We start from the raw sequence: 26844 nt of genomic DNA on the forward strand, positions 1-26844 counted from the left end.
GTTTTTTAGGTTTCATAGTCAAACTTTAAATAAATATAAATATAAAATTTTGAATTTAATATATAAAATATATTTATATAACTTTATAATGTATATTATAATATAATCGGATTCAGATTTTAGGGTAATCCAAATCTGATCCAATTATATAAATAGATCATATGAATCCGAGTTGGATTTTAGACTTCCAAAGTTAATTTGACATCCTTAGATAGGCCTATCAAAATAAAAGAAATATAAAATATAAAGTGACAAAATATCCTCATACACAAATTAAAAAAAAAAATGTTGATTACATAGGCTCAAACTCAATTTGGAAAGAATATGCAATGCAAATACAAGATTTAGAAATATAATATACAAGGTTTTGTACTGTACATATTTGTATTTATAGTTTTTCCCAAGCTAAGCCATAATAAAAAGAAAAAAAAAAAACAAATATAATTTACTTGACAAAAATGGTAGTAAAATAAGAAGTTTTATTATGTTTAATTTAATGTTATTGAAATAGGCACATGCTATTTGAAAATAATATAATTGTTTATAAAACACTTGCTTCATTTCTTGAAACTTGTAATTAGGGGTACAACTTGGGCAGTTTGAATCTGGTTAAGTGTCAACCCAGGCCCAGCCCTAAAATGCAAATATTAAGCTTAGACCTGTCCCAACCCGAACTCAAGTTTGAATTTATCAACCCAAACCTAACTTGAGCGGTTGAGTTTAATCAAAAAAAAAAATGCATTGGATCAACTTGAACAGATTAGTCGGGTTTGAAAGAATTTATGATTTTTTTGTACAAACATTTTTATTAGGTTTTATATCCCAACTTAAGAGTAAAATGGATTGAAATTATATACAAATTTTATTAATAAATATATTATATATTATGTACATGTATATATAATTAGAAAAAAAAATATATTTTTTATATAAATAAACTACATATAATGCATTAATTCTGGTGGGCTTGGGTTATCCGAGATCTGAACCCAAACCCAACCCGAGTTTCCCAGGTTGCAGCCCTAGTTGGTAGTTCATAGTTGCAGTGCAATGTTTTCCAAGTAGCAAAGCCAAACGACCCTAAGAAAATTGCTTCTCAACTTACACAAAGCAAAAAGAAAGGAAAATAGGATTCACAACTAACCGTTTCCTACGTTTCCGGGTTTTCTAGCTCGCTCCAGACTCCAAACCCTTACCAAGACAAGGAGACCCGGAGAGGCGGAGACCAACCCACAATTGTTTTGCCTCGGTCCTCGGTTTAGGGCAGCACTCACTATCCGAACCGTTCAATCAGTGGGTCGCCTGATATCCCGAAAGATTTAGATAGACAGAAGGATCTCTCACGCCACTTGTCAATAGGTGATTCGTCCACCTGTACTATTCATACATGTCTGTTATTGGCAATAACTGTAAACCAGCTAAGCAAGGAGCTTTGAAATAAATAAATCTAAACGAGCATTCTTCATCCACTCTGCCTTCCTTTTCCGTGTTCGTAACTTCGTATACTCCGTTCTTCTCCTTATTCCCTCTATCATCGTCGCTAAATTTAGCTAAATTCCGCCAAATCCCATCGAAACCCTAGTTTTTGTTTGAGGTTCCGATTCCCGGAAATGAATCTAACCGACTCGGATAGATAACAAAAACTATTTCACTCGATCTGTTTAGATAAAGAAAGAGAATAGAAAAAAAAAAAAAAATTGATCAATCGTTGTTGATCGGAGATAGAGAGAGATGACCATCCTGTATGCTCTGGTGGCGAGGGGATCCGCGGTCTTGGCTGAATTCAGTTCAACTTCGACGAATGCGAATGCTATCGCTCGGCAGATACTAGAGAAGATCCCAGGCACCAATGACAGCCATGTATCGTACTCACAGGATCGATACATCTTCCATGTTAAGAGAACCGACGGCCTCACTGTGCTATGCATGGCCGATGACACTGCGGGAAGTGAGTTCCTTCTTCCTTTCCGATTGATTGGTCCACCCTGTTGGATTTCTCTGTTGTGATTTTTGTCTTGGTGCTTATTTTGTGGAATCCATAGCACTATTCGTTGTTCAATTTTTTTTATTGAATGCATCCTTTGGAAGTTTAGTTTGGGTGAGGGAATAACAGGAGCTGCGTTACATTCTTTTTAGTTTCAGATTAATAAAAGACTGATATTTTCTTAATTTTGTTTCGGGTTCACTTTTCTCTATATAAAGGCAAGTGCGAGAGAGTTGTTTGATGATATGTAGATAGATAAGATTTGATCCTATAAAACTGAATGGATTTTGGGCGGCTTTTGCAAGAACCGATATATCATGTTATCTTTGGAACTTGGCAGAAATAATGAGAGAAAACTTTGGAACTTGGCACAAAAAATGATTAAAGAATTTATCAGGCTATCAGCGTGCTGTATAGTCATCTGTTCTATTTTCTTTCATGGATTTTAGGAAATGAAGAGTAACATGCTTCTTTCATGTATTAACATCAATGCTATTTTATTCTGTGATGTATTCAGTTCCTTCTGGTAACTGCTGGGTAGTGGTTTGTAGTCTTACAGCCATTTCTTGACTAAATAGCATGCGTAAATTGTAATCTTTGTTGGACCTTTTCTGTGCAGGGAGGATTCCTTTTGCTTTTCTAGAAGATATTCATCAAAAATTTGTAAAGACTTATGGCAGAGCTGTTCATACAGCTGCTGCTTATGCCATGAATGATGAATTTTCAAGGGTTTTGAGTCAACAAATGGATTATTATTCAAATGACCCTAATGCAGATAGGATAAACCGGTTGAAAGGTGAAATGAATCAGGTAAATATTTGGATTGTCTTCGGGGATATATATATACCTTTTGATTGTTATTTCAGTTGTGTTCTTCTACACTCACTTTTCAATTGGGTTTTTGTCTCTTTTCATTTGAGATTTTAAGTTTTTAACATCCGAAGTTCTATACTATTTGACAGGTGCGCAATGTCATGTTAGAGAATATTGATAAAGTTTTAGACAGGGGAGATCGCTTGGATTTGCTGGTTGGTAAGACTGAGAATATGCAAGGAAATACTATTCGCTTCAGAAAGCAATCTCGCCGTTTTAGGAATACTGTATGGTGGAGAAATGTAAAGCTCACGTATGTGTTACCATCTTTACCTCTTTTTTCTCCCTCCCTCACACACACACCCCTATGCAGGTTTGCATGCATAAAGGAACACTTGCATTGGGATATGATGGGAAAAGATCCTTGTAGCTGCCTCTGTATATATTGCAGCTTTTCTTTCTTTCCTTATCTCTTATTTTTCTTTTCTTTTGTGGGCGATGGGTGGAATTAAAAGATGGGTCCCCTAAGGAATTGTGGCATTGAATTTTAAGAGATTTAGTGATTATTTATTTATCTTTGAAAATGAATAGGTCTATGATTACAGCCATTTGATATGAAGATTGTTTGGTGGAAAAGCTAGGGAAATTTGATGAAACTTAGGGTTTAAGACCATGTTTAAGGATGAATTGAAAAATCTGGTAGTTCAATTAGGCAATTGAGGTTAGTTTGGCTTTTGATCAGTATGAGGTTAGTTTGGTATTGGAATGAAGTGTTTATATGGGCTGAATAAAGGTTTCAAGATGATTTCTCAGGTTATGCAGAAAATTGCATGAAATTTCATAGGGTAAGAAATGAACTGAGAAAATTAGTGAATTTGGTCAATTGGATGAAAAACTATTTGGATGGAGTTATGTAAAGGGGTGGCTAAGGTTAAATGGATTCCTCTTGGTCTTTGGGTATTGTGGTTCAACTAGATGGCAGTTTTTACTATTGTTTCAGTTATTGATTAAAAAAGGAGGCAGTTTTGACTATTATAGGTTGGTAACCAGTCCAAGTTTATAGACTTTAATCCAATCAGTAAACTTGACAGAACCCAAGTACTCAACTCAACAAGGCATTGTCCCAGCTATATGCAGTTGACTACATAAATCTTGTTCCACCATCCAGCTCTGTTCAATGTCATAGACAATGTTAAATTATGGGCCTTCAAATCATTTCTAACTACTTCAACCCATGTTCATTTTGGCCTGCTCCTAGCTTTTCTAGACCCTTTAACTGGCAAAAGTCACTTCTTACTGGTGTTGAATATGGTCTTATTATACTTTTTCGTACTCATCCATCTCAACATCCAAATCTCTACTACACTCATATTTTGGATATATTGTTTACTCTACTCCATTTAACACATTGCTGGCTTAAATTCTCCATTTAGCCTAAGTGGTATTCTCCCATTACATAGGACTTCAGATGCACCCTTTCATTTCATTTCCACTCCGATTCTATGGGTGACATCTTTTTAAATCTATCCTTTATTGTGAATTGTTGAACCAGACTATCAAAGGATGTTACATTGAGGTATCTATTGGTCTCCAATCTTGATTTCATCCTAATTAAAAAAGGCCATTACCCAATATGGCATTTTTTTGCACAAAGTGGCATCTCCCAGACCTGAACCCAAATTTTCATGTGGTCTTTCAGCTGTATACAAGCCGGGTAGACCATGCCATGGTCTTTCTCCATTTGGTTCGTAATAGATCTAGCTGCGAAAAGTCGGTGCACCAAAAAGACACAAAAAGCCCATTTTTGGCTGATTTTGGGAAGCTCCAAATGAAGTTTTCCACATCTTTCTCGCTTTATTCTCGCACAAAAAGACACAGAAAGACACGTGATATCCAAACTAGCTTCAGGCTGCTCAGATCTTCACGAAAAAGCTCAATGCATCTTTTGACTGTCAGAGCTACTAAAAGATCTTTCCAAAAAGATTTGCCAAACGGCCCTGTAGTTAGGAAGAGATTATGAGGTTGGATATAAATTATCAACCAAAACATCTAAAATGCTAGGAGATTACATGGAACAATGAGATGGAACTTTCTTTTGATGACTTGCTCCCCTTGAAAAAGCTTTGCCATATATCTAGTACCCAAAAAGGTTTACAAGTGGGCGATACAAACATTTGATATGGGGTATTTCAAGCCTGGGAGTTTAAATAGGACCACCTCCCATTCATACATGCAACCCATATACAGCACATATATTTTCTACAAGTTTACAACTTGGACAATGTAAAAGAGAATTGTTTAGATTTAGGTGGACCTCTTACATTTCATATTGTGTTATCATATGTATAATCAAAACATTATCGTACTAACTCTTGAATGTTTTGCCTTTTTGCAGAGTTACATTGATTTTCATCCTCTTGGTGGTTATTTATATCGTGATTGCATTTATTTGCCATGGAGTGACACTGCCTTCCTGCATTAAATGAACACATTACACAGGTGTTGTGTGCTGGTGCTGCTTCATTGCATTTTGTTGGTTTGGGGAGTAGGGGATTATCCATTACAAGTTATCAAATCTTTTGCTGTCTCAAATTTTTTGGTAATTCGACATATTTTGGGTGGCTTTTTTTTTGCTGAGGCTTGACTTGATTGTATGACTGTCGAGAAGTCCATGGCTTGGATAGCTTTGTAGGTATCAGTGAATATTCTCTTTGTTTTTCAAGCAAGGCTATGAACGATAAAGCGGCTTATTCAATTGGTATAATTTTGGGTTTTGTCTATTGAAACCTCAGGTCGATAAAGCTAAGAGCGAAGCAATTGATGCGAATTTCCTGTCATTTTTCATTTAAACCGATTGAATGTATTTATTCCATGTGGTGCAGTATATTCATATTTTTGACAGACCTAATTTTCTTAAATTCATAATAAATGTCTGGCCTTTTTTTTCTGTTCTTTAACGCATTTCCCCTTTTTAGGAAGATCTTCTAACTGCCCAGATGACCAACATATGTAATGAGTTTTTGGGGTCCTGCTCTTTAATGCTGTTAAATGAAAGACTTTTGGTCATTTTGGGCGTTCATGAGCTTTTTAGAGCATAGGTTTTTCTGACTTTCTTTCATTCATTGCCAAAAAGAGAGACCAAATTTTGGTCTTCCAAGTTTTGAAAAGCCAAAAAGATCACACAAAAAGACTTGCCAAACACAGTAGAAAGATATTTTGTAAATAATGAGTCAGGAATTAAGCGCTCTATATTAATGTTGCCACTTTTTTCGTTTCCTCACCTAGGTTTTGTAACCTGTCTAGATTTGGTAGAAACTTGGGGAGAAACAGAAAAGTTGAGGGATAGTGTAATCAAGGATTCTTGTGAAATTCCTAAAGAATTTTCGCTCAACTTTCTGTTTCTGCCTTATTTTCTCTAACCAAACACAGCATTAGTGTATTCCAGAAGGCTCGAGCTCGAGTAGTTCCTAAGATTTCAATTTAAAAGATAAAACTACCACTAGCTTACCTCTTTACTGATTTTTTTTTTTTTTAAGAATCGAGAAGAAAGAAGTTTTATTAAAAGAAAAGGTTAGCTCTAGCTTACCTATTTACTGATTTTGTGACCCTCTGTCGACTTTGAGTTCTGAAACGACATGCAAAGGCCTAACCGGAGCTTAAGGTCACTTATGGTGTCTTCATCACAAAAACTGATCGGAATGGAAGCAAATAATTTCCGTCACGAACCAGCACCTTGAAACATTATCAATTCACATTACAACAGATACTGCACTCTCAACTTTATGCAAAAAACTTCCTTCTATTGTAACCATAGCTACGGGCCTCTTAATTGAGACAACAAACTTTATACAATTTCACTACATTTAATCCCTTTTCTCTTTGAAGAAGGTAAGAATTTTATCAACAGTAACAGCAATACAATACAACACAACAAGCTCCTTGGGGCAGGTCCCAGATCCTTTTAGAATTCACAAATGTAAAACTGTACATACATTCTGATTTCAATCTCTATTAATTGCTGACAAACTTGACTCTTCAACCCCTTTCAAGGCGGTGTCAGGTGGATCAAGAGCATGCCGAGCAAGAAACACGGATGGCTTCATTTTGATCTCCCTTCACATACATGGTGAGGTTTAACTTTGAGGTAATATCCTTACCCGCTAAAATGAGTCAAATGCCTATGTGGAGAAGCATCAAATGACAATTGTGATGGAAAGAAACAGCATATTAAACCAGCCTAATTCTTTATATGTCTGCTAATTCTATCTAGGATGGGATGTTAATATGCTGGTCATTTCAACTTATTCACTATGACCCAAGAACAGCTAATACGGTGCTCAATTGGATCCCAATATGAGCCACATATTATCAGCTCAACTCATCTTGTTGGAAATCTGGATTGATGGAGATTTAAGCCTAACCATCAGAGTGTCTACCAAATGAGAGACTGCTACTATGAAGATGCAAGAACCTGCTAGAAAATTGTAATCAAATTGCAAAAGAGTGATGACTGGAGCCTCATTACTGCCACATTTGAAGAGAAGGGGAACCAAACTGCAGATTGGTTAAAGCAAATTATGGACAGAATCTGCATGGTTGTATCAGTTCTCAGATGCTAAACTACATTTTATCTTGTGATATGTAGGGTAGAGTCTCCCTGCAGATTGTTTAGGTGATCCCTTCCCTCAATTACCCCACAAAAAAAAAATCCTATGATGACCCAAAAGATTCAATATAACATCCTAGAAAGATTAAATGGGTATAACAGTTTGGGTGGGTTGGGTTAGAGCATATACAGGTTAAAATGTACCATTTAGACTATTTAATTGTCTTTAAATAGGCAGGTTGAAGCTCACCCTGCACCTAGCCTGTTCTATTACTCCAAAGCTAGCAACCCCAGTGCACGAGGCTCCTGCCAAATGTGAGGTATGGGGAGGACAGATTATGCCGCCTTCCACTTGCAGATACAGAGAGGCTGTTTCCAAGATTTGAACCCTGGTCACCTAGGTCACAATGGAGCAACCCAACCATTGCACTAAGTCTCACCCTCCAAAACTAGTAACCCCACCTCCAAAAAAATAAAGATCAGAAAAAGAAAGCCAAAGACCCAAAAAAACACATGAACACACACGTGTGTTGAGAGAGAAAGAGAGATGGGTCTCATAGTGTCATGTTAAAAATGAAACAAAGTAAAAATAGTATAGGTATAAAATGGATATTGTACCTTAATAATTTGAGTCATACATGGTCTTCTATGAGACGAACCTTGTTCAATGACTCCTCTAGAACTTGTAAAGCGACCTTGTATCGTTCTTGAGATATCACCCCTTCCTCAACAATTTGAAGGGCATGTTTGTATAATTGATCATAACGTTGTACTGGATTATTAACATCAATGTTGTCAGAGTCATGATATGGAACATATATGCACTTAAAGTCCTTCCTCCATCTTGACAGAATGAATTGCGGTGGGATTTCCTCCACACCATTGTAGTTCAAGACACTTAATGCATGTCTACATAGGTAACCTTTAAATTTAAACCAACCACAGATGCAATGAACATCCATTTCAGCTGCATTATATAAGACTTCAAAATCTCTGATTTCCCAGCTGTTCTGTTCACCCTCAGAACGCTCTTTGACTATGTATGTAATGATAGGCCTATCAACATGTACTTGTGTTATGTTGAAACATGAATATACATGTTCTACTTCACATTGAAACTTCTTAAAGATTTCTTTTGTGTACACTTTGGAGAGCTGCAACTCGAAATAACATCTTGTTTTCAACATGGGACTTGAGTTTCTGGACTCGTAATCTGCCTTGGCTTCTTTCTGATGGTTCCTCTGTAAGGCCAATTCATACTTACCAAGAAATTCCTTCAAAGAAGTATCCTTGTGGATATATCCTTCAAAAAATGAATTAATGCTTTCACTTGGTTGGATGGTGGACATTCCTGCAAAAAAATTGTCTTTTAAGAAAGTTGGAACCCATCGTTGTCTATCTTCATACAATGCTTGGAGCCATTCATGATCCCCAACTCCATAGCGCTGGATCATATCCTCCCAAGCTGTTTCAAATTCATCCACTGTCAAGGATTTATAAATTGCTTTATTAAATGCACTTTTAATTGCTTCATATTCAGGCAAACCACCCAATTTCACTGGAACTTTTTGCATAATGTTCCACAAACAAAGACGATGGTTGGTCCTTGGGAATACTTCAGCAACTGCTTTTTGCACATTCCTAGGTTGATCAGTAATCAAGGCATATGGAGACCGTTCTGACATGCATGTAAGCCATGCCTTGAACAACCAAATGAAAGACTCAACTTCATCATTTGCAAGCAAACCACAACCCAACAGGACAGTTTGCCCATGGTGGTTCACTCCAAGAAATGACACAAAAGGGATATCATACTTTTTTGTCAAGTACATAGTGTCAAATGCAACTACATCTCCAAAGTAGACATATGCAGCCCTAGACCGTGCATCAGCCCAAAACACATTTCTTAGACATCCTTCATCACTGACATCTATCAAATAAAAGAAGCTTGGGTTTGTCAACTGCATGCGGGAAAAGTAATTATAAATGGCCTGTGCATCTCCTTCTTTAAGCTTCAACCGATTGCACTGATCGGCATAATTCTTGAGATATCTTCCATCAACAACCAAGTTCTCATATTCCCTTCCATCGAGAGCAATTCCAGCATCACAATATAACTGTGAATTTCTTTTAGCCCTATGTGATTTATAGAAGCGTGCACTTGCTGGACTATTTGAATGGTTGTGATCAAGCCTAACTTCAATCACTCTCCACACTGTAGAGTCCATCAACTTAATTCTTATCATTGCTGGACAACCAGTTCTTGTTTCTGGTCTTGAACGCTTTGCTCCTCTTTCCCTCTTAAAACCTTCTCTACTGCAACAAAGCACTACAATGTACTTCTCTTTCCCTCTTTTCTTAAACCATGAATTTTTTACTCTGACACCAAATCCCAGCTCCTTAGCATAGCAATTGTAAAATTTATAAGCCTCATCATAAGATTCAAATTCCATCCCAACAGAAGGTGGCACAGGTTCCTTGCTTCCATGGATTTCACCATTTTGGCCATCTGACTCCATTATAGTACAATCTCCTTCCATCTCAGATTCACCACCTTCATCTTCCATCTCAAATACAGGTTCACTGTTAAGAGAAACTTCCTCCATCTGGAACAAAAGCGAAACAGAATAATGTTAATAAAAGATTGAAGCTTTTATTATTTTTGGGATGTTATAAAATAACCTCTTGTTACTTGGACAATCTATTAAATAAAAACCAGTTTTCAGTTGATTTCTTTAACTAGTTCTCTTAAACAGAACGGAATGGCGAAACAGGATTCGTGTTGCCAACTCCATGTAGTTGGGATAAGGTTTGGATGATGATGATGAACTAGTTCTCCTCTTAATTGATTTCTGAACAATAATGTTTCTGATCCTATTGAATATGACACGTCTCCAAAATGAGTCCATTGGACACTCCTGAAATATCAAACTCTTCTGCAATAGATGGGTCACGTAAAGAAAGGCACAACTAAAGAAAAGTTTGTCCTTCTGGGATATGATGGCTTATGAAGCAAAACCTATGATGTGAAAAAAGCCACATTCCTTTACAACTAAAATTTTTCATTGATATTTGGACTCTAAAAGTAGTGTAACTGATGGGAAGTGATAGGACAAATTTGCAACTTTGTGGAAATTAGAACACCTGTCGATCATGTTGATTCAGAATGAGACACAAAAAATCTAGATCAGACATATCAGAATATGGTGTTTTATAGTTCTGAGAAGACATAGAAAAAAGACTCGTAGTCATTCGAAATTTTGTACTGATACCCAAGGAGACAATTATCTAGTCATACTGTGAAGATTTTAGCTTATTAATGATTATTTTCTTGTAGCCTTAATAACACTTAGTTTGTATTTTTTTTCCCACTTCGTACATTGGGCATGGAAATGACAATGTCTTATAGATTGTTCTGTTTAACTGTTATGCCATCCACTATAAGGTTTGAAATGTTGATGTTGGTGGAAATGTTGGTCATCCAAATATAAGTAACACGTCAGAAATGTCAGAAATATCGTACGGAAATATTACAAAAATTATAGATATGGTGGAAACATTGTAAAATGTGCAAAATATAGAATGTTATTTTATGAAATGATAAAAGAAACATAGGCACACCTTTTTAAATTATTATCTTATTCTAAATCATTAAACAAAGCTAAGAAACTAAGGTTATAAATAAAAGAACATATTCTAAAGTTGCCCTATAAACCTTAAGATTCGGAGCTTCATGATAGAACGAGTTAAAGCAAAATTTGAACTCATAGAAAATGTAAATGGTTGTAATAGATTAACCAAATAATCTATTACACAAACAAAAACTAATATTTAACTTTATATTTGAAATGAATATTGAGTTAGCTCAAAGTGGTAATCATATAAGTTAGGTGGACAATAACTTGCTACTTCACATACCTACAATATTATTACCAAATTATGTTATAATACTATCTCTTGTACTCCACATAGTATTGGTAGTGTTCAATGGGGAATATGTCAATTCCAGTAAAATTTCATGTTGTTACCCATGGAAGTGGAAATGGAAGTATGTCGTGGAAACTATCTCTTGCACTCCACATAGTGTTGGTAGTGTTCATTGGGGAAATGTCGATTCCAACAAAATTTCATGTCGCTACCCATGGAAATGGAAATATGTCATGGAAATATTAGGGACATTTTAAACCATCTCATTACTCACAATCCACTACAATATGAAGAGGTAATTGTAGGAACATTAGTGTGAATTATTTGAAGAGAATTGTCTAGAATCTAGACCAACTGAGTAATCTACCTTTGAAGGTAAAATTGATATTCTATCATTTTATTGTGATAAATAACGAACCATTATCATCTGCAATGGATTTCACCACATACGAAATTTTAGGATCACTTTTTCTTGTTCTTTTTTCCCTTAAATCAATACTTTTAAGACTTATAATTCAACTAGATAAAATTCTATTCTCATTTATACTATGTAATCTCTAAAGATCCCATGGGTAGAGTAGAGAACCAACCTATCAAGACAGCCTTTCCCTCTTCAACCTTGCATCTGACAAGGCAGAATCTGTAAAACAGTAATAGCAGATGAAAAGGCAGAGTGGAATGTTTACCTTAAAAGGAATTTGAATGATTGGAACCAGATACAATCATTGAGGGTGGGTCTTGGCATTCAATGGTTGGGTTGCTCCGTTGCAACTTGGTTGACCAGGGTTCAAATCTTGGAAACAGCCTCTTTGTATTACAGGGTAAAGCTGCATACATCTGTCCCTCCCCAGACCTCGCATTGGCGGGAACCTTGTGCACTGGGAACCAGATACAATTTTTTTATGGAAAACGGTAACTTTCATAGTGTTATCTTCATAGGCAAGGTGACCCCTCAAAATAAAAACAACTTACAAACACACCCAGAAAATATTTTCCCCACTAACTCCTTACCTCCTAGTCCATTTATAATGTGTTTCAAGCTCCCTTGTTAGGTACAATATTTCCCTTACAAGCTGTCTAAGGGACCAAGTGCCCAAACTGTTTGTTTGCATCCAACCTACTACCAATTTTGAAGGGACCCAGATACAACCATTCTGCTGTTAGAAGAGCTACAACATTCTACATTCAGATCCCCTAACTCAGACTTCAAGGATCTGGGACCCAGACTCAAATAGCTATTTTATTGTTAAGTCCTGTCCTGCTGCCTTTCTTTTATTGAAAGGAAGCTCTCATGCAAGGGAAATGGATCTGAACACTAAATATACCAAGTTACCAACTAAGATAATACTATGTAACCACTTAAAGGTTCTCTTTTATGTTTCTATTTTTAAGTATTTCGGTTCTAATAGGCATTTTTTCTAGAACTTGGTATCATGTAGAATCCAATCTTACTCATCTAAATATATTCAGTCATAACTTCTAACTCAGTTCCAAGTTAACTTGATAAAGAAAAAAGGTCATTACCCAATGTAGGTCCCAACCAGCTAAGGTCTTGGGAGGGTTGGATTAGATAGGGACCTAACCTTTGGCATTTTTTATACAAGTGGCTACACTCAGATAAACCTGCATTTTCACACTTGTCAGCCTGAGATTTTGGATCTGGAAATGAGTTTAAGAGATGCCAAAAGCAGTAAGAGGAAACAGTGTTGCCAAGACATCAGGGTTATTTATAGTCAATTAGGAAAAGAGGATGAAATTTCCCAAAAAGTTTGCCAAAATTTGGAATACTTATGCACATGAATTTGATTTTTTTTTGGGAAAGAATCTTCAATACCAAAGTTCTCAAGTATCAACGTTAAGAGAGGTGGAATATCTTCGTAAAGAAGATGACATTTTGCTGTGGAGAAAATCCAAACCATGGATGTGGTATCAATCACCTAAAGTCAGAACATCAACACTACTGGCAAAGATGCACTTGTGGTAACTTCCATAGGAAGTTTGCAAGAAATGTGGTGCTGAACCCAAGTTCAAGATAAACTTCAATGACTTGGAGGTCTGGATGTTTGCACTTCTGCTCTCTCAGAAGTCATCCAGTTTAAAAATGATGATAACTGGCAACAGGTAGTACAGGTACTCGCTTATCTAGATATCCAATAAACCATGGCCTGATTAGTAGGGATTCTGTCCACCAATTTTGGACCTAATAATAACTGGGTTCAATTAAGGTCCATAAATTAAAGACCCATTGGGGATCAGGTACAATCATAAACTCAATTAATGAATACCCAATAAACATGTAAAAATACGAATAATGAAATTTGTAGGAATGAAGAGAGCAAACCCACTTCTCAGTGTTATTCAATAGGATGTTGGCGATTTCTACATACCAGATTAATTCTGATCATTTGGTGGGTCTAGGTCTGTGACTCTGTAACAACTTGTGTCATACCCACATTTGAACTCAACAAGGCCCAAAACAAATGTACATATGAGAGTCCAGGTCTATGTATACCATATATATGGACTGCCTGAACTTGATTCTACTCTAATTGAAATCTCTGTGAATCTATGATTCACGAGTTCAACCTTAAAGATACTTTGTCCTATAAGATTCTGAATATATTGGTGGGAACAATAACCCACCAACCAATTAATAACAAGTAGAAATGTGTTATGAGCATTAGTAATGTATTAGAAGAAATCAATAAACAAAGTTGTGAACATTTTTTGATAATAGAACCCAAAGATGATAAGTTTGTTTCTTTTTTCTTTCCCTCAAGACACAAGTTGTCAAGAGTTTCAAATTCTAAATGCAAATCAAAAATCTTACTTGAATGATTTGAATTAAACCACAAAGGAAACTCAAACTTCAAAGTTCTACCCATTCATCCCCCCCCCCCCCCCAAACCCATAAAAATTCCAAGACAACTTAGCTATTTGACCACCCGAAAACCACTTCAAAAGAATCATATTGAAAGGCTCAATACGAGTCATTCAAACTAAAAGCACTCCAAATTTACATTGATCGAACCCTTAACTGCGCCCACAGGAAAATTAGCTAGAACTTATCTGCTCATTCCTACCCAGACAACGCCAACAGCACACAGGAGTCCCACTAGGATGGCTCTGTTGAAATCCATTAACTCGAATTTCCGGATGAACTAAACCATCCAAAGATACCAGAAACGTTATAGTCCTAAAATTGACCTTAGGCATCTCTTGGGTTTCAGTTCGCTTACAGCCACAACTCGCGATGATTAAATTGTGGAAGATACTTCAGTGGTTCGGTCCAGGCATAAAAGCCTACTAAAATCCCTGCCCTCTTCCACAAAAACAGAGAAACCCGAGTCCAAATCCATCACAGAACATCAACAAGGAGAACACTAGAAGCAGAAACAATTTCGTTCATCTCTATTTCTGGAAACTCAAACATCATGAAATATATCAATCGAAAGAGAAGCAACAAAATGAAAATTTGCAGCAAGAGACTATTTCGTGATTCCACCAAAAAGACACGATTTTTAACAAGAAACCAAGAAGATTTTAGAGATAAATGACCAATTTTTCAGCAAACGCTGCAAATAGTTCAATCGATGATCAAAATTGTGAATGAAGAAAATCAAAAGAGTAATGATTTCAACCTCTTACAGTGTCTTCTCCAGGTTTCTTGTTCGCCGAGATGGTCTTGTCGCTCCAGAGAAGCCAAACGGATCAAAAGCCATCGCCGGTCAGCATGGTGGAGAGCTTCCCTTCTTCCAGTCGAGTCGACGTCGATAACTGAGAATTCCCACCCCTTTGGTTTCCCGGGAAGTGATAAAGCACGTGCTTACGTAAGGACGGTCTTCTAAGCGTCCGATTAGAATAAAAAATGAATCACCTCATTACTCGACCAAGTATCTTTCAGATTCCGGTCCGACGGTTGACAACTCTTGGCTCTTGAACCACGTGTTTTCTGAATAATTATATATAGGATGATTACCAAAATACACGGAATGCATTCTACGCCCACTTGATGGACCCCATGTAATCGGTTTGAGCCACAAGCATGAAAATTCAAAAAAACAACCAACCAACCGACTAATAAGAAAGAAAGCTGGTGGTCTTCGTTGGTTCAGACTTCAGACAGCAGGCTCTACTCGAAATAATGGCGTCGGCCCTGCTCTCCCCTTCTCTCAAGCTTCCAAGCTCAACAATGGCCTACGACGCCATGAAGAAGAATAAGATGTACTTGAGAAGGAGAAGAGTAAGAGTCATGGCAGCTGCTTCTGAGAACAACAGCAGTGGGAAAAGGACAGAAGACGATAAGCCTGCCTTCAATCCTTTCGGTTTCGTCACGGATAATCCGTCCAGCCGAGGAGCTATTCAGCTTCCCGAGAGCCCTGCCGAGGATGGGAATGTTGGGCAGATGCTCTATGTAAGGGAAATTTCTGTTGCAATCCATTCAGTTTGTGATTACTAAAATGTTTATGCCCACATTGAGATCCTCGAGAACTTGGAAGAACAAGTATTCCCTATTCCCAAAGAATGGTTTCAAGAATGGCTTGACTTAATCTCTTCTCTGAGAAATAAAGTGATAATTTGTTAATTTGTGATTTCATATATTTTTTTTCACGTTTGGTTCACCAATCGTGTAAATGTAGGCTTCCTTGCCTGCTTGGCCCCAATTTAAGTCAATCCATCTTTCTCAGACAGATGCACACTTCACTTAATACTTAATGTAGTCCTCCGGAATCCATCTTGGACTAACAAAATTGAAAATACCTATCATGTTTGCAATGAGACTCTGTGATCATGTTGTGATCTTATGGATGGTATAGTTTTTTACCCAATCTGTTATGCGCACACCGGTATATTAAGCTCTTAATCATGTGCATTATAACTCAAATTGTCATGCCTGTTCTACATCTATGCATATAAGAATCCTGAACTAAAGGAATATCAGCTAATGATTTTAGGGGTGTTAAAATCATGAACTACCTAATGGGGAAAAAAAAAGGAATTTTTATTTCTTTGTTGCATCCAAGATCAGGCAATTTGAGTGCATTTTTTAAATGCTGATACTTGTTGATTGATTCTGTTGGAACAAAATTGAAAATGCCTATCATGTTTGCAATGAGACTCTGTGATCATGTTATGACCTTATAGATGATATAGTTTTTTACCCAATGTATTATGCGCATACTGGTATATTAAGCTCTTAATCATGTGCATTATAACTCAAATTGTCATGCTTATTCTATGTCTATGCATATAAGAATCCTGAACTAAATATCAGCTAATCATTTAGGGGTGTTAAAATCATGAACTACCTAATGGGGAGAAAAAAAAAGGAACTTTTATTTCTTTGTTGCATCCAAGATCAAGCAGTTTGAGTGCATTTTTTTTAAATGCTGATACTTGTTGATTGATTCTGTTGGATTTTCTCTGGTATCAACTTTTCTGATCATCAAAAGTCATAGCCTTCTGGTATTATGGTATTATGGATATAAGTTAAATGATGTGAAGATTCTAAAAGTGAGTTTGATTTTCTCTTTTAATAAACTATAAGTGTTGTCATGACTCACATTGTTTTCATATCCAGAGGATAGAAGACAAGGGGAAGGAGTATGGTTCTTATGTCAAATCAGGGAAGTTTAGATGGTTTGTGAGAGAAACAGGTGGAAAAGGACTGCCATAATTTGTTTATAATTATTTTCTTTGCCTTAGAAGAACATGTTGGTAAAGAAAGTTCTTCCCTGCAGGATCCTCTGGGAGCCGACGTGGCACAATTGTTTTCATTCATGGGGCTCCAACACAGTCTTATAGCTACCGGGTGGTCATGGCTCAGGTTTGTCACAAGTTTTGTTTTGGATTTATAGGATACCTCTAGATTTTGGATTATCGAAGTTTCCTTGTTATTAATGTAATCTTTCCTGCTCTTTAATGGCACCAAGGGTAGAAATCCCTACTTCTGTATTCTTTGATTGGATAGTTATCCAAAAGGGTCTTAAGACCTTATCGAGGTTCCTGAATCAAGGTTTTAATCCACAGTTTCAAACTAGGTCTTTGACCTGGTTTGCAACTGAAATTTCAAATGAAATTCTGGGTTTCTAGTCAAAGTTCATAAGATAAAAAGAAAAAAAAAATGGTTTCTTCCTTCTTTTTCTTTGGGGGAATAATTAATTGTTCATTTTTTTCTCGATCTCCTATTGTTTCTCTTTTTATCTTGGGTTCCTTTTCCACATATTTTAAACTCTTAAAATATAATCACTTTTAAATTTCATGGTGCTTATCCACAAAAATGGAAAACTTTGTAAAATTATAAAAATACCAGTGGAATTTAAAACCAGTGACCCCTTGAACTGCCACTGTACTGATGCTACTAAACCTGGTACAGGGCTAATATTTAAGAAAACTTATGTTCCTTGGAACATCCAGATCCTCCATCATATTACACATAAATTGCATTTCCATGGACTTTCCAATCTCCCTTTCCCACCAATTTTCCTATGATGTGATTTGTGTGGCAGTTACATTCATGTCTTGCAATTGAAATTTTTCAACAAGTAATGTTAAAAATTGGAAAGGCATCTTCAAAATTTCAAATGCATCTAGCTCAACTGAAACAAACCATTGCAAATTTTCACTGACTATAGATGTAAAATTCACATAAACCATATAAAATGAAGACAATCCCAAAAGATATCTGCTTATAGTGCGATGGAAATAGCAATACCTTCTTCACTTGATGGTATTTTTATTTCTTGAAAATATTTTTTTTACTTTGACAGATGGCCAATGCTGGCTTCCATTGCTTTGCACCTGATTGGATTGGATTTGGCTTCAGTGATAAGCCCCAGCCAGGATATGGATTTAACTATACAGGTTTTGGGCATTTTTTTGGATTAGTAATTTTGGTATTATGTAATTATATCTATGTGTTAATAAGAATCTTCTTTATGCAAGTCCAACATCTTTATTCTTGCAGAGCAGGAATTCCATGTAGAATTTGATAAATTACTTGAAGTCCTGAGCATTGAATCTCCATTTTTTCTTGTAGTTCAGGTTTGAATAAGTTTTTGACTCATCTATATAGATTTAAATATGTGTTTGAAAATAGATTCTCGTTCCTTTAAAAAGTAATTAGTTCTGTTTTGTTGATAGTTGAACTGTATCTATATCAGTAAAAATACGCTTACACATTATCCTTGTAGGGATTTCTTGTAGGTTCATATGGATTGACCTGGGCCTTGAAAAACCCAAGCAGAATTTCAAAGCTTGCAATTCTTAACAGTCCGTTGACAAATGCATCTCCTACTCCTGGATTGTTTCAAAAGCTGAGGTTCAGTATTTTTCTTATCATAGTAGTGTTAGTTTTTAATCAAAAGCAAAGTTTACAACGTATCATCATAGGCTAACTATTCATGAACCACATGAATCATAATTCTTTTATTGATATATTATATTCAAACACAAATTTGTAATTTAAATTTCATGGCTTCTTATTTAACTAAAAATACAACATTTAAGGGGCAAAAGGATCACAAAAAGGAACTCCTGCTGCTTCTGGTAATTCTTGGTGCCCTCTGTTGCACATTATAATGTGCTTGGCACAATATAATTTCAATTACTAGAATTGTGAAACTACTATCCACTTTCTAGAATAGGAAGAAGTTTAATGAAATCAACTTGCACTACACTACTTACTGTACAAGTGGATCTCCTTTTTCCTAGAAAATCCATTATTTCCATGGAGAATACAAAATCAGGTATTTTCTCCAAGTAGCTAAGTTTGGAAACATGGAAATTTCCTGCTATAAACAGTGGATGCATAATTTCCAAAGAATTACAAGTTGGTAATTTTGGAAATGTGTAAATTGCAGGGCATCAGCACTTTTGTTTCTGTTGTATTCTCTACTAGCTTTTATTTCTTTTCCTTGGTGTTTCTTTTTTTATTAGCTTAATTAAAATCGTAATAAGTATAGCATAAAAAATGAAGAATATAAATATAGTTATACAGTGGTATCAAGGTGAGAACTATATGCAGCAAGACATGAAAGGTGAGAAGGCTATAGACAAAAAGAATCATCATATAAATTTCTTCCCATTCCTACTGAAATAGAAAAGTCTCATCCCTTTAAGAATTAATCTTAATTGTGTAGTTACATCTAAATACTGTGAATTAATTATTCTTCTTAGCATTTTCATTTTGGAAAATATATCTGTGATTTTTCTCCTTCTATAGACCCCCAACGGTCACCAAGTACAAGGAGACACCAAAGAATTTTGGCCATGCCTATATGATCACTGAAGGTCTCTACTGTTTTTTCTCGATGCTATAAAACCTATATTATTTTCCATCTTCTGAAGCTTGGTCCAATTTCTATTGACTCTTCATTATTCTAGTCTGAACTAATAAAATGAATATTTGCTCATTGAGTGCTGCAAGTTTCTTAAATTTACTAATAAGAATTTAGAATAAAATGGTTGTATATTAATCAATGGACATAAGTTTCTATTTTTTTTCCTTTTGATAATAAACAGTAAAAATACAATAGCATTCAATTTGAACCAGGCTCATACTGTCCAGAATTAGACAGCACACAGAAGAGTATCACGTGCCCAACCAAGTGGGCCACACCTCTATTACATACTGTATATGGGCTGTGCAATGCGTGTATAAGATAGGTTAGAGGGAAAGGAATCTATATTATCTGTTCAGTTAGCATTATGTTGGACCATGCATGGAGTGGGGAGCCACGTGGACCCATATGGAGAAGTTGTTATGAGTTGTTATGGGTCATTTAGCAGTGAGAGGGAGAGTCATGTTAGGTCATGTATGTGTGTATGAGTGTAATGTGTTAAGTGATATGAGTTGCTTGAGTTAGCTATGGAGTCTTTGAGTTGTAGTGGGACACAGATTTTGTTGTGGGTAGGTGAGTCGTAGGAAGTGGAAGGTTAATAGGAGTTTATATATTATTTTGTATTCAGTTTAGAAATTATTATAGGAAGAAAATACATTTTTCATTGCAGTTCTGCAATCGCAGGTTTCTCATCTCCCTCGAAGTAGACGAACTGACATTATTCCCTACTGGGAACATTACACTGATTTATAAGACAACACACAACTGACAATACATAAAGACATAATATGAACATATTTATGATTACAAATTATCCCCACGTCCCAGCAAACCCACTTTGTCACCCCTGGTTTTGCAATATTATCAGCCAAATTATTGGAAGACATTGGGATCCACTTGAACAAGCAGTTCAGGTTTCTTTCCATAGATTTTGGGTTCACTTGATGGTCCATCTTATGAATCTCTTTGTTTTCTTACAACAATTGGAATCATGTTTCACATGTTTATGGGTCTCCTAGACCATTACATCTCTTCAAGTTGCCTCAATTACTTTGTTCTCTTCCTTGGTTTTTATTTCCAATGCCCACATCCATGCATGCTCTTCTGGGACTTCCATGGATGTTAAGCTTTTATATTTTTTCCTTTTATGTAGAAATGGATTAGCTAAGACTTTTCATGTCTCAATTACCAGTCTTTCTCACATAATACATACTTTTAAAGATCCATCAATGAAGATTATGGAGTTAATAAAACGTCATTATCACTTTCTTCTGTCTCTTTCTTTAAAAGTGCTATTAATTTGATGATATCTTTTATAATTCACTTTATCACTTCTGAAGCTTTGATGCACTGAGGTGATTCCATTGCGATATTGAGAAAAGGAATTGATTTAGTAAAAATTTCCACTTCACAAAGAAGTTTTGATTGCTTTTAGTATGTTGACTACCCCCACGATTTACATTATATAGAATAGACTCTGATCTTATTTCAATAACAAGGAAGAACATGCTATTGGATAAGGATCATATTTTTGTACTTTTAGCAGTATGAAATTGTTCAAATTGTTTGGTGTTTGATTCATTATGGAATTAACTTAGTAATTGTCTTGCAGAATTCCACTCTATGGTGAATTTACATGCCAAAATGCTGTTATGGCTGAGACTTTTCAAGTTGCCTCAATTACTTTGTTCTCTTCCTTGGTTTTTATTTCCAATGCCCACATCCATGCATGCTCTTCTGGGACTTCCATGGATGTTAAGCTTTTATATTTTTTCCTTTTATGTAGAAATGGATTAGCTAAGACTTTTCATGTCTCAATTACCAGTCTTTCTCACATAATACATACTTTTAAAGATCCATCAATGAAGATTATGGAGTTAATAAAACGTCATTATCACTTTTTTTCTGTCTCTTTCTTTAGAAGTGCTATTAATTTGATGATATCTTTTATAATTCACTTTATCACTTCTGAAGCTTTGATGCACTGAGGTGATTCCATTGCGATATTGAGAAAAGGAATTGATTTAGTAAAAATTTCCACTTCACAAAGAAGTTTTGATTGCTTTTAGTATGTTGACTACCCCCACGATTTACATTATATAGAATAGACTGATCTTATTTCAATAACAAGGAAGAACATGCTATTGGATAAGATCATATTTTTGTACTTTTAGCAGTATGAAATTGTTCAAATTGTTTGGTGTTTGATTCATTATGGAATTAACTTAGTAATTGTCTTGCAGAATTCCACTCTATGGTGAATTTACATGCCAAAATGCTGTTATGGCTGAGCGCTTTATTGAAGCAGGTAGCCCGTATGTATCCACAATTATATCTACTTCCTTGTAGAAGTTGTTAATTTTAATGACATCTCATTATGACTGGCATGGAAACCAATGGTCTAAAACTTATTATGACTTTTGACTTTGAGTTTTAATTTTGTTTCATTTTGTATAGCAAATTATCTCAAGCCCACCTAAGGTCTAAAAAAGCATAGTATATATTTTCCTTGCTTAGCTTCAGGTTTCAACTGAAGTTCTGTGGCAAACTTTAGAGATCAGCATTGGTCTATTTTTTTTTTTAGTTCCTTTTTGACCTACTTTCTAATTTCAGTTTTGATTTCTGTCAGTCGTTTTAGGAGGTGAAATTTTTCTAAACATGTTAAAAAAATCCCTAGATGCTTATGATGCTTGTGTTGGTATATAGGGGTTATTCTGCTTATGCATTGGGTCTTTCTGATATTGCTTCATATTTATAGGCAATAGGCTGGAGATGATGGGCTCTGGTTGTTTCATTTATTGTACTGTATGGTTATGGGTGGTTTCTTATTTTGGCCATTTTCCTTTATGGTATTTTTGGGTGTTCTGAAACTTTTTTTGGCCTTTTGAGTTTGCTTAAGTTTGGACTTGCTCCTTGTTTTTTTTTATATATATTTTTCTTATTTTATAATAGTAATCCTGTTGTCTAAAAAAAAAAAGAGAAAAGAAACCAAGATACTTGCAGAATTGCTATACATTGTGCTTCACTTACTGATCATCCACTATCTTGACAGATATGTACTGAAGTTGGAAAAAGCTGATGTGTATCGCTTACCATATTTAGCAAGCAGTGGACCTGGATTTGGTTTGTATTTTGTTTTGTTTATTTTTGTTGCATGTATTTTTTACCTTTAATATTTTAGTACCTTCATTGTTCTTTTAGAATATTTCAAGAGAGAAGTACTAGTCAGAATAGTATGACAACCTGCTCATTTTTTAGGCTTAAAAGTTCCAAGACTATCATCACTTTGAGAAGAATGTAAGAATTCATCACTATTTGTTTTAAAATGAAATACACAAGTCCATATTATTAACAAATTTTTTATAGTTACCTATCAAAAAAGAACAAAATATACAAGTCCATAATACTAATGATATTCATCATCTTCATTGAAACAGTGACTGGAATATACATGAAAAGTTCTATTAATCCATAATCTCGCATATGCACATATATAAAGGTGTGCAATCATGTGAGGAAAGATGGTTGGTCTTCACAAACAACTATTTTTTAACATTATATATTTCAAAGTATTTGTCAAACAGTTACAAATTTAGTAGCAGAGATAATTCTGTTACAAAATGATTATTAAGTTTTTTATTTCCTTCAGGAAAATACTATTATGTGTGTGTGTGTGTGTATCAGTAGTTCACTCGATGAATACATGCCAAACAAGTGAAAAATGAAAAAAAAAAAGTATGAGCATATTTGCATTCCAAATTAACAGTAAGAGTTATTTTATGAAAAAAAAAATGATGAGCATAATTATTTTAGCAAATTTCTGTATTTACAACATCACTAATAGCATCCTTTATCATATTTTTGTTTTTCTTTTTTTTTCAGCTTTGCTTGAAGCTGCAAGAAAAGCTAATTTTAAGGACATATCAAGCCGAATAGCAGCTGGATTTTCCTCTGGAAGGTATGGCATCTCTAGTAAATTTTAAATGTTGACAAAGATGTATCTGAGTTGTCTGTAAAAACATTGATACTAGTATACATGTTGAAAAATATTTTCATTTTCACAGTTGTCAATAAGCAATATTATGCATTGAATGCCTATTGTTTCCATATAGTATCTTTTGCAAGTAGTGGACACATGTTACCGTGTGCAGCAAGAATTATCGATGAATTAACAGTGCTTAGAAGGGAATTACGTATACTGTAATGGCATAGGTGTAAAAATTTTTGTGTAGGGCAAAGACCAATAGGATTGAACAAGTATCTCACAAGGTTTTTGAAACTTCCCTGCTGGATTAAGAGGACACTGGAGGCTAGTTTACTTGCTTCAGTAAGGCTCCAATTCTGTGTGTTTGTCTGTTTTGAGTATGAAAAACCTCAATAAAAAGCTCAAACAAAGTTATTCATAGGCTTTTTGGACTATTGAGGTCGGATTAAACGTTTACTAGTGTATAGAATTTTGTTTTCATATGCTGTACTTTTAGTTGATTCATTCAGATATCAGATGTTTTCAAGGAGATAAAGAAGTATCATAAAAGAGTATTGCATTAGCACTCTGTCATGAAGTCAAGGAAATTCCTATGGGGTCTGGTATGGCTCAATCTGGTGTATTTTGCTTCAATCTAAAAGTAGGGCATCTACTAGTTTGTCATGGAAATTCTGTTTATGGGCTTTGCAATATGAGAGGACAACTATACAAAACAAGAATCCACATATTGAGTATTGCACTATGAAAAAAAGTAGAAATAGAAATCTTTGCAAGTTAATGTTGTAGGATCACCGGAATTGGCATGCTATGCAGAGAGAGGTCTTTGCATAGGAATAAAAGTCTAATCTACACACAAATATTTTGTGTAAACAATTTGGTTTATTGTTAAAGAACATCCACATAGAAGGTTGTGCATTTTCTTATAGAAGAAGTTGGAATTCCTTGTGGAAAAAAAAAAAAACTACATCTGTGATGCATGTCAACCAGTCATGTCAAAATCTAATGTTACATTCAGGTTCTATATCATTATTTTTACCTAAAGTGGTTAGGATATAACTAAGGGTTAACCATGCTATCTTTTCTTGATTTTAGGTTATAACCAAGTGACTTTTGTACCATAGGTGGGACAAACCAATACTGCTTGCTTGGGGCATATCAGACAAGTATTTGCCTCAATTAGAAGCGGAGCAATTTCAAAGAGAAAATTCTACTGCTGTCAAGCTTAAGTTGATAGAAGGTGCAGGACATATGCCACAAGAAGATTGGTAAGTACATTCCTAGAGTTTATTTCACTTTTACCCATAAGCAATTCACATTTTATTTCCTCGGAAGTATTGACCTTGTACCAAGTGACACAGGCCTGAGAAAGTTGTTGATGCTTTAAGAGTATTTCTTTAAAGTGAATGCGAGTATAGCAACGAACGCTGCTATCTTTATGATGGGCATACAAAGATTGCTAAGACCAAAGTTTTAGTGCTATGGTGAAGGGTAAGTGTTTCTTTTTCTAAATGCTAACTTAGATCTGCGACATTTTTAACTTGCCTAGCATTTTTTAGTAGATGCATCAACTTTTAAAGTCTTAGTCAATAATATAAATAATCTTATCATAAAATAAACTATAATATAAAGGAGAAAATTTTAACATATTGCATTTTTTTACAAAGGGGGGAGCATATTGGGTAAAAAGGCCAAATACTAGTTAAGAATAGTATTATGAGGCTTTGTTTGCCTTTCTAGGAAGTGATTTTTGAATAATAATTAGGGTCTGCCCCATTTGTTATTTCATTATCATCATCATCCAAGCTTTATCCCAACTATATGGGGTCAGCTACATGAATCCTGTTCAACCATCCCAGTCTGTATATCCATTTTTAAATTATTGGCACTTGAATCATTTCTTACTACTTCTACCCATTTCCTTTTTATTCTACCCCTAGCCCTTCTAGCCCCTTAAACTAGATGGGTCTGCCTCATTTGTTATAGTGAACTTACATTATCACCCTTCTACAGATCCTAGGATATGAAAGTTCAACTATGGATATAACCCATGATTGAGTGGAACTAATATAAGAGCTATGTAGCTCACCCCATATGGTCAGGATAGTACTGGATAAAATCATCCCTGTTTATTCCATAACCAATATTCAATTAGTGACATGCATGGGAAATCACCTAAAGCAAAGTTTAGAAAAATTTTTTTTTTTTTTTTTTTTTTTTTTTTTTTTTTTTTTTTTTTTTTTTTTTTTTTTTTTTTTTTTTTTTTTTTTTTTTTTTTTTTTTTTTTTTTTTTTTTTTTTTTTTTTTTTTTTATTTTTTTTTTTTTTTTTTTTTTAATTTGATTTTTTTTATAATATAAAAAAAAAAAAAAAAAAAAAAAAAAAAAAGAAAAGGTGTTTTTTCTTTTATATTTTTTTATTTTGTTTTAATGCACCATGATTTTTTTTTTTTTATTTTATATAATGTTAAAAATAATAAATTAATAATCCCCTCCTCCTTTTTTTCAAAATGTTTTTTTTTTCGTATTTTCTTCCCTCCACACCCCAACAACCCCCCCACCACACCAAAACCACCCCCAATAATTTATTTTTTTTTATTTTATTATGAATTTTTTTTTATATAAAATAAAATATATTTTATTTAATTCATAAAAAAAAAAAAAAAAAAAAAAAATAAAAAATTTTTTTTTTTCTTCTTATTATCACAAAAAAAAAAAATTAATAAAAAAAAAAAAAAAAATTATATTATTAAAAAAAAAAAAATTTATATAAATAAATAAAAAATAAAATAAAAAAAAAAAAAAAAAAAAATAATATATTTTTAAAATAATAAATAAGAAAAAAAAAATTTTTTTTTTTTTTTTGTTTTAAAATTTTTTTTTTATTTTTTATAAAAAAGCAATTATAAAAAAAAGAATTTTAATAAAAAAAGAGTTTTTTATTATTTTTTTCATTTTTTTTTTTATAATTTCATATTTTAAAATTTTAAATTTTTTATCATCTTTTTCTCATTTATTTTATTTTTATAAAAAAAAGAGAAAAAAAAGAAAAAAAAGACAAAAACTATATAATTTTCTCTTTTAATAATAAAAAAATATAATAAAAAAAATTTTAAAAAACGAAAAAAGAACAAAAAGGAAAAAAAAAAAAAAAATAAAAAAAAAAACACAAAAAAGAAGAAGTATTTTGCT

General features: G+C 34.4%; 3 protein-coding genes across 12 annotated transcripts; 2 read left to right on the top strand and 1 right to left on the bottom strand.

Annotated features, from left to right (window-relative positions):
• The first annotated feature begins 1434 nt into the window (after positions 1-1434).
• LOC148843007 (vesicle-associated membrane protein 711) lies at positions 1435-5583 on the top strand. The gene is made up of 4 exons (XM_088958224.1): positions 1435-1948; positions 2604-2794; positions 2947-3110; positions 5193-5583. The coding sequence occupies exons 1-4, from the start codon at positions 1732-1734 to the stop codon at positions 5281-5283; spliced, it is 663 nt and encodes a 220-aa protein (XP_088814350.1). The 5' UTR covers positions 1435-1731; the 3' UTR covers positions 5284-5583.
• Positions 5584-6316: 733 nt separating this feature from the next.
• Positions 6317-15120, bottom strand: FRS6 (FAR1-related sequence 6). Of its 9 annotated transcripts, none has more exons than XM_088958216.1 (3): positions 14972-15120; positions 8022-10009; positions 6317-6529 (listed from the first exon to the last, which is right to left on the bottom strand). In XM_088958216.1, exon 2 carries the CDS (start codon positions 10007-10009, stop codon positions 8036-8038), a length of 1974 nt encoding a protein of 657 aa, XP_088814342.1. In that variant the 5' UTR covers positions 14972-15120; the 3' UTR covers positions 6317-6529; positions 8022-8035. The 9 variants fall into 9 exon arrangements, with proteins under 9 accessions (XP_088814342.1, XP_088814339.1, XP_088814346.1 ...); XM_088958213.1 differs by lacking the exon at positions 6317-6529 and adding an exon at positions 6577-6975; XM_088958220.1 differs by lacking the exon at positions 6317-6529 and adding an exon at positions 6577-6910 and having other exon boundaries at positions 14979-15119.
• A 278-nt stretch (positions 15121-15398) lies between these two features.
• LOC148843009 (alpha/beta-Hydrolases superfamily protein) lies at positions 15399-25278 on the top strand. 2 transcript variants are annotated; one of them, XM_088958221.1, is made up of 11 exons: positions 15411-15744; positions 16912-16987; positions 17072-17157; positions 18101-18194; positions 18298-18374; positions 18524-18651; positions 21916-21987; positions 22725-22795; positions 23555-23630; positions 24779-24922; positions 25016-25278. In XM_088958221.1, exons 1-11 carry the CDS (start codon positions 15475-15477, stop codon positions 25053-25055), a joined length of 1134 nt encoding a protein of 377 aa, XP_088814347.1. In that variant the 5' UTR covers positions 15411-15474; the 3' UTR covers positions 25056-25278. The 2 variants fall into 2 exon arrangements, with proteins under 2 accessions (XP_088814348.1, XP_088814347.1); XM_088958222.1 differs by lacking the exons at positions 21916-21987; positions 22725-22795; positions 23555-23630; positions 24779-24922; positions 25016-25278 and adding an exon at positions 21285-21770 and having other exon boundaries at positions 15399-15744.
• The last annotated feature ends 1566 nt before the right edge of the window (positions 25279-26844 follow it).

Source organism: Nelumbo lutea, chromosome 8 (genome assembly GCF_056320005.1).
Source record: "Nelumbo lutea isolate HS-2025 chromosome 8, American lotus-T2T, whole genome shotgun sequence".
Lineage (NCBI taxonomy): Eukaryota > Viridiplantae > Streptophyta > Magnoliopsida > Proteales > Nelumbonaceae > Nelumbo > Nelumbo lutea.

Bases quoted from the DNA above. Each gene is read 5' to 3' on its own strand.
- LOC148843007 (XM_088958224.1), top strand. From the start codon at position 1,732: ATGACCATCCTGTATGCTCTGGTGGCGAGGGGATCCGCGGTCTTGGCT. The intron at 1,949-2,603 runs GTGAGTTCCTTC...TTTTCTGTGCAG, and splicing joins GGCCGATGACACTGCGGGAA to GGAGGATTCCTTTTGCTTTT. The intron at 2,795-2,946 runs GTAAATATTTGG...ACTATTTGACAG, and splicing joins TGAAAGGTGAAATGAATCAG to GTGCGCAATGTCATGTTAGA.
- FRS6 (XM_088958216.1), bottom strand. From the start codon at position 10,009: ATGGAGGAAGTTTCTCTTAACAGTGAACCTGTATTTGAGATGGAAGAT.
- LOC148843009 (XM_088958221.1), top strand. From the start codon at position 15,475: ATGGCGTCGGCCCTGCTCTCCCCTTCTCTCAAGCTTCCAAGCTCAACA. The intron at 18,195-18,297 runs GTTTTGGGCATT...TTATTCTTGCAG, and splicing joins ATATGGATTTAACTATACAG to AGCAGGAATTCCATGTAGAA. The intron at 23,631-24,778 runs GTATGGCATCTC...TTTGTACCATAG, and splicing joins GCTGGATTTTCCTCTGGAAG to GTGGGACAAACCAATACTGC.